At 55.3% G+C, this 6,743-nt stretch overlaps 2 protein-coding genes across 2 annotated transcripts in view; one reads left to right on the top strand and one right to left on the bottom strand.

Moving 5' to 3' along the window:
- Positions 1-955: 955 nt before the first annotated feature.
- On the top strand, positions 956-2,900 carry LOC103768184 (aquaporin-12-like). Its single transcript, XM_008935323.1, has 3 exons — positions 956-1,562; positions 2,049-2,165; positions 2,719-2,900. The coding sequence occupies exons 1-3, from the start codon at positions 956-958 to the stop codon at positions 2,898-2,900; spliced, it is 906 nt and encodes a 301-aa protein (XP_008933571.1).
- A 2,468-nt stretch (positions 2,901-5,368) lies between these two features.
- LOC103768185 (galactose-3-O-sulfotransferase 2-like) overlaps positions 5,369-6,743 on the bottom strand; it is a 19,520-nt gene continuing 18,145 nt past the window's right edge. Inside the window, exon 4 of the mRNA XM_008935324.1 lies at positions 5,369-6,127. Within this exon, the coding sequence (XP_008933572.1) occupies positions 5,369-6,127 (759 nt within the window). The remainder of the gene's footprint in view (positions 6,128-6,743) is intronic.

Genomic DNA, 6,743 nt, shown 5'->3' on the forward strand with positions numbered 1-6,743 from the left:
TTTTTTGTGGCCCTTTCTGCAGCAATGAGCAGCTTTGACCAGCACTTTGACACTGCCAGAGGTGAATTTTCACAAGAAATATTCATTTTATGAGTCCCTCACAGTATGTTTCATCTTTTATTCAGGCAAGGTCATTTGCTCATTGGAAGTGAAAGATTCATGCTCTTCCTGCCTTCTGGAGACACAAATGGATTAAAAATGGTAAAATTGTGGTATGTTTTGAGGCAGGCCAACCAAAACCAGGGCAGTTCTGGGGGAGAGGACGCAAGGGTTTGGATGATGGGTTGTTTGTCTCTCTCCTTTCTCAGGCTTCCCAAGGTTCCCAAAGCAAATCCTGTGTGTTGAGGTGTTTTTAGGAGGTGTGAGCTTCACAAGTCACCAATGGCACGTGCAATTAGTGCCACCCCCACCAAATGAGGTGAGGTCTTCCTCAAAGAAGAGGAAGCACTAAGCAGGCTGGGCTTTGAGACTGGCCAGAGATGGGCTGTGCTGCAGCTTTGGGTGTCTCTGGAGCAGCACGAATGCCTTCCACAGGCTTGTGGCTTTCTAGGAGCCCTGCTGCATCCCAGGCTTTGGGATTGGGGGCAGTAGGTTGCATTTTATGATGCCAAGTAGGGATGAAATGAGAGACTTTGCTGTGTCTGGAAGACCCGAGCAGCTCCAGGAAGCTGCACCAGGCTCTCCTGTGTGAACAGTGGGGGTTAGAGGCTCCTCGACCACGGGGTGAAGGTAACCCCAGGACCTTGCTGAGACAACTGGCTGGCCAGTCCAGCTGTGGGTGAGTCCCTGTGCCAGCAGGCGTTGCCCCACAAAGGAGAGGGCAGCACGTGCAGCATTTCCCAGGCCCGCCAGGCTGTGCCACGTTGCCTGACGTGGCTTTATAAGGAGGTGCAGAAGCTCTCCCTGCTCCTTCCCAGGGTTTGCTTCAGCCTCTTCTCCCCACCCAGCCCTGGTGATGAGTGGCCTGAACGTCTCCATTGCTTTTTTTTTCCTGGTTGTTGGGGTGTGCCAGGTGCTCAGGAGGTTTTCCAAGTGGCTTCTGTCTCCTGGAGCATACGGCTGCCTAGCCAGAGAACTGGCTGGCTCGTTACAGTTGTGCACGAGCTGCCTGGAGCTGAGGATGCTGCTGGAGATCGGCCCGTGGGGTGGTGGCTTTGGCCCAGATGTGGTCCTGACCCTCTTCTTCTTCCTCTTCGCCGTTCACGGCGCCTCTTTCGATGGAGCATCTGCCAACCCCACCGTCTCCCTCCAGGAGTTCCTGCTCCTGGAGTCCAACCTCCCCACCACTGCTGCCAAGCTGCTGGCCCAGGGCGCAGGCGTGGGGCTGGGCTGGGCCCTCACGAAGCTCTACTGGTCCTGGGAGCTGACCCATTTCCACTTCATCCAGAACCTCATCTCGTCGGAGTGCAGCTCCTCCATCCACACCTCTCTGCACCACGCGGCCTTCGTGGAAGGCACCTGCTCTTTCTTCCTCCACCTCATCCTCCTCAGGCTGCGACAGAGACACCTGATGTTCCGAGTCCCCGTGCTGGCAGCCACTGTCACCTTCCTGACCTATGCAGGTGAGCAGCACTTGCCTTTCTTTCTCTGAGTCACTTAGAGAAACACCTGATTTGTGGGGGAGGAAGGATCCCTTCTGCATCTTCCAGGACTAGAGAGGTACTGATGACCCCCTTTGTTTTCTACTTCTTTTGGGGAATATTCATTTTGGAAGGAAGATGGGCAGTTAGGGATATCTAGAAATTTCAGCACACAAGAAGCCACAGCTTGCCCCCAGACAGGGACCACTTTGCTTGAATGACCCCTAACGCAGCCCCTCGGTCCCCCACTGAGGGGACTTTGCTTCCCACAGAGCTCAGGGTGACAAGGGTGACATTTCCCCACTTGCTTCTTGTCACCCAGTCCAAAAGAAGCAGCTGGTGAAGCTGGGCAGCAGCAGAGATGCTCCTGGCAGGCAGAAGGGGCTGTGGGTCTCCTGGCACAGCTTTTTGCCAGTCCTTCAAGAGGAGGCAAGCGAGACTGATGGCCATGCTTCTCTTCCCATGCAGCTGGACCCTTCACAGGAGCCTTCTTCAACCCTGCCCTGGCCACAGCCACCACCTTCCACTGCTCGGGGAGCAGCTTTTGGGACTACGTCTGGGTTTACTGGCTGGGGCCCTTTGCAGGTGAGCTCTGCCAGGGAGACAGAGAGGGATGACACAAATTGGTCATGGCAAGGGGGCTGAACTTGGGTCTTGCTGGTGGCAAGTGTCCTCTTCTGTCCTGCTTCCCTGTAGTCATCTTTGCTGTCCATTTTTGAAATCCAGCTCCTCCACAGGACATAGACAAGACTGTCCCCGAGGTTAAAGTTCAGGAGAGGTGAAGCAAAGATGTTTTAGGGCAACAGAAGGCTGAGCTCTGCTGGTAAGGTTGTCCACAGCTTCAAGATGACCACGGGGAGCTGGACATGTGCTGCACTGAATGCAGAGAACAGGGACAGAAGACCACTGATGTGGTTTATGGCCCTTCTGGGTTAAAATAAGTCTTCCTAGTAACATTAAGGCCAAAATGGTAAAATTATCCTTGAAGTAATATAGTCTGTGGGGACTACAGTGCTGCTGAGCTACTTTTTGACCGAGATGAAGACTGGGGCAAGGACCTGAAGTTCACTGCTTAGCTGTGGGGGTGGGTGGAGATGCTCTCCAGAGCTCATGGAAGGGCTCTGTGCTCTCGTTTCAGGGATGTTCACTGCCCTCTTGCTGCACCAAGGCAACATCCCACGGCTCTTCCAGAAAAACCTCCTTTACAGCCAGAAAAGCAAATACAAGATACCCAAGGCAAGGGTGGAAGCACGTGTGGAGGGTAAGAAAGGAGGGCAGCAGAGCAAAGGGCAGAAGAGCAATGCTGAGCCACACGCCTGAGCTGAGGATGGAGGCCCAGGAGGTCCCTGCAGCCCCTCTCCCAGGTTTCCCAGCATGGAGAACTTTTCTGCTCATCCTACTCAGCATCTGTCCCACCCGTTTGGTCCCTACTGAAGGGTGAGATTGGTTTTTAAAGCATTGCAAAGGAATTGGCCAAGCTGGCCTTGCAGGGTGTCCAAGTCCCTGAGCTCCTTTGTGAGAGGCCAAAGTGTTTTGAGCCTGCACCCCTGGCTCAGTGGGGGGATAAACCCTTCACTTCTGCATGATGGTCTTCTGTTTCCAGAAGCTTACAGAAGGTCAGGACCTGATGGTGAGTAGGCTTGAGCAACTCCCAGGTTATTGCATCATATGATGCTTGAAATAATCTGGGTGTCTTGCAGCCATAAAAACAAAGCATAAACCAGTAATTGCCTTGGAAATTTGGGATGGGGAGGAAGCAGGCTTTGACCTTGCAAGGTACTAAGTGGACATTGGTGGAAAATTGGTGTTGTTTGAGTTAAACTGAGGTCCTTGACTTGCACAGGCTGAGCCTGGCATTTCTTGGAGCAGAATTAGAAACGTTCCAGGGCAAAGGAAATGTTCCTGGCTGTGAAAGACCCTGCTCCTCTGTGGATGTGGTGCTCAGCCTGGGTTTCATGTGCTGTAAGGCATCAAAAAAGGGTGAACAACGTGTCTGTGGTTACAAAATGAGAGCCAGGCAGCCAGCACGCAGCCGGTGTGGGTGAGCACGGGCTCACCAGGCTCCTCTTTGTGTCTCTGTGAAATATTCCTGAAGGTGAAGCTGCAGTTTGTGGAGATAACAATAAAACTAAACGTTGTCATGGGCATTTGGGTGAGTGACATCATTGCTTTGAGCTCTGTGGGAGGAGATCAGCCCATCTTGAGAACTGGAGATGCCACAAAGATGTCCAAACCAACACTGCCCTGCCTGATGCTTGATCTGGAAGGGGTTGGGGGGTGGCCAGGGGGGTAATCTGGGTGAAAGTGCCTGCTAGGTAAACACCTGACAGGCCCCAGGCAGGGCAGGGGCCAGGGCACCCCACGTGTGCTGCATCCTGGAGGTCTCTCCATGGAGAAGAAGGGCTGGGACAGTCCCATGTGTGTGCAGCATCCCTGGAGCACCAGCCCTGCTCCTCCCTGCACTCTGCTGTGTCCTGGGGGTCTCTGTGGGGTGACCCTGGCCGTGCTGCCCATGGGCTGCCCACCTTCCTTGGGGGACTGCCCCTTGGGGTGAACTGGAGACCACCCAGGAACCCAGAAAGGAGCTGAATCTCTGCAAACAAGGAGCCCACACCACATCCCAGCAGGAGAAACGAGGGAAAAGACCAACAGCTCTGGGTGGCTGGCTGAGGGAGAGCCTGGGATGCTTGGATCCCCCCCAGCAATTTTTTTTCTGGGTCTCTTTTGGTTTGGGAATTGTGCTCAATCTCTGAGATGAGACCTCTGTTTACCCAAACTGATTTGCTGGCACTGCTTTTGATTTGAGGACGAGCATAGGACATAAAAGGGAAGGTTGACTAGCCCACCACGACCCATTCTTGTGGTATTTTTCCCCAGTCAGAGCAGAGAGCATTCCTAAGGCACTTCAGACGGTGGGTTGGGGTGTTTGGCTGCAGAGATGCTTCTGAGACAGCTCCTGGGTGTGTGGATATTTAACTTGAAATCTCATCGTATGATGCCAGCATCAGGTCTGGGGCAGGATGCTGATCCTATAAATGCAGTGCAGCATCTGAGGGCAGCATGTAACCACAGAGTCAGGGGGGAAAATGCTGATTTTTTAACTCTTAAAAAAAGTTTTCTTTTTCCCCCAGGGCACTTCCAGGTATTTGAGATCTTTTTCTTGGGCTGCTGAGGAGTTTGCCTACTGGGCAAACTGGTGTAGTAAAAAGGACCTCAATCAGAGTGGCAGTGAATATTGTTATTTTTAATGGAGAAGCTGCTTTTCCAGCACAGTTAGGAGTAAGGTGTAGTAGAGGAGAGCTCTAGAAGGACAAACAGACTTGTTCCCAAGCTGTAAACTGAGCTCTGCCACTCTCACAGCCAGCTTGGCCCCGTTGTGGTCTCCAGCGTGGGGCTGAGGACTTGGGCTGCCCTCCTGCTTCTTTCTGCCCCTCTGTGCTGGAGCTGGTGCTGTGCCCTGGAAGAGTGGAGCTGTGCCAAGCCCCTGGGACCCCCACCACGGCCTATCCCACTCGGGAGGTCTCAGGTAGCCCCCCGAGAGCTCGTGCAGAGTCCTGACCAGCCAGGGGTGCCCAGGGGCTCCCGTGGGCAGCAGCAGCCCCCCAAACCCACGGAGCAAGCGCCTCGCCTTCCTCAGCAGAGGAGAAGGATGCCCAGAGAGGAGGTGGGGGCTCAGTTCTGGGTGCTCCCCACCCTGTGCTGCCCCACCTTGCCCTGCTGGGTTGCCCTGGGGTGCTTCTGGCCGAACTGCCTCTTGTAGAGCGCGCTGCTGTACTGCAGCTCGGGGGTCACCAGCCGCCGGCACTGCCTCTCTGTCTCCTCGTCCACTCCGTCTCCTCATCCAGGCCCTGCTTGAGGTTGTAGCCCAGGATCTTGGCGTTGCCGTGCTGCAGAGGGCGCAGGGAGGAGTCCTGGATGTCCTTGGGGGCCACGCTGCCCGTCCCTTGCAGGCAGGTCCTGGCCAGCTGGGCCCGTCGCGCCCGAAGCGCCTTCACCTCCCGCCGCAGGCGCTCCCCGCCGATGTCCCGCTCGATCCTCTCCCAGAAGGTCCTGTTGAAGTGGGTGTAGATTTCCCAATCCAGCCTGTTCCAATCCTTTATCTTCTCCACGAGGGTGTCAGGGAGGGGAGCCTTGGTGCTGCTGTCCCGGGTGTTGAGCGGGAAGGAGACGACGCTGTCCAGATCCCAGCACAACATCTCCTTCAGCAGCACCATGGACTCGTCGAAGTACTCGGAGATGAGGAGCAAGTCGAAGGACGCCTCGATGGCCTCCAGCATCAGCTGCACCCGCTGGGCAGAGACCTCTCCGTTGGGGTTGAAGCCAAAGTCGAAGGTCATGAGGTTCCTGGCGTAGTGGCTGTCTCTGTCTGCGGGGTTGTAGTAGCGGTGGGGCTGGCTGAGGAACTCCGCCAGGCTGCGAGCGCGGGAGAAAGCCGACGCGCCCCTGTAGTACATGAAGGAGGACTCCATCAGCTGCACGGGGTTCCTCAGGATGGAGAAGTAGACAGCTGAGCTGGACACCACTTTCTGCACCTGCGGAGGAGAAAAAGGTGGGTTTAAAGGTGGGGCAGGGAGAAGGGACCCGCCTGCTCGCGGTTCCGTGCGCGCTGGGGTTGGAGAGGGTGGTGCTAGGGAGGGTTTTGTGCTGCAGCTCATCAAAGGAGCATTTCTGTCAGCTTTGGGGAGCCCCAGAAATGGTGCACAGGGAGAGCCGTGGACAAAGCTCCCCACTGTGTGCATCAACTGCTGGGTGGCCTGTCTGGGCTTGAGATACGTTCTATCTCCTTGCCTTTCCCCAGATCTTCATGTCCTCAGATGGCATCGAGAAGGGTGGGTGCTGGGAGTGACTTGAGCTGAGCTGATGCACTTGAGGTGTTAACCTCTTGCAATTGGTACCCTCTGGGCCTGTCCAGAGAGCAAGACCTCTCCAGGGGCCCACCAGACAAGAATGAGATGACAGTTGCAGTCTGCTAGGGATGCTGTGAGCTGAGATGAGCCAAGGGAGATCTCTTCACAGAAGCTCTCAGGAGACACCCATAACATGCAAAGTACCCCAGGGCAATCCTGTCCCGTTTCAGATTCACCCCTGAGGAGCTCATGTGCTCTACAGGGGTCCCCCCATGCCCCTCCCATGAACCCCTCTTTCACTCCCTGCTCACACCGG

This window comes from Merops nubicus, unplaced genomic scaffold (genome assembly GCF_000691845.1).
Source record: "Merops nubicus isolate BGI_N331 unplaced genomic scaffold, ASM69184v1 scaffold14412, whole genome shotgun sequence".
NCBI classification, from domain to species: Eukaryota; Metazoa; Chordata; class Aves; order Coraciiformes; family Meropidae; genus Merops; species Merops nubicus.

What these genes read in the sequence shown, in the direction of transcription:
- LOC103768184 (XM_008935323.1), top strand. Translation starts at nt 956, where the DNA reads ATGAGTGGCCTGAACGTCTCCATTGCTTTTTTTTTCCTGGTTGTTGGG. An exon ending in CACCTTCCTGACCTATGCAG is followed by an intron (nt 1,563 to 2,048) that starts GTGAGCAGCACT and finishes CTTCCCATGCAG; the next exon opens with CTGGACCCTTCACAGGAGCC. An exon ending in CTGGCTGGGGCCCTTTGCAG is followed by an intron (nt 2,166 to 2,718) that starts GTGAGCTCTGCC and finishes CTCTCGTTTCAG; the next exon opens with GGATGTTCACTGCCCTCTTG.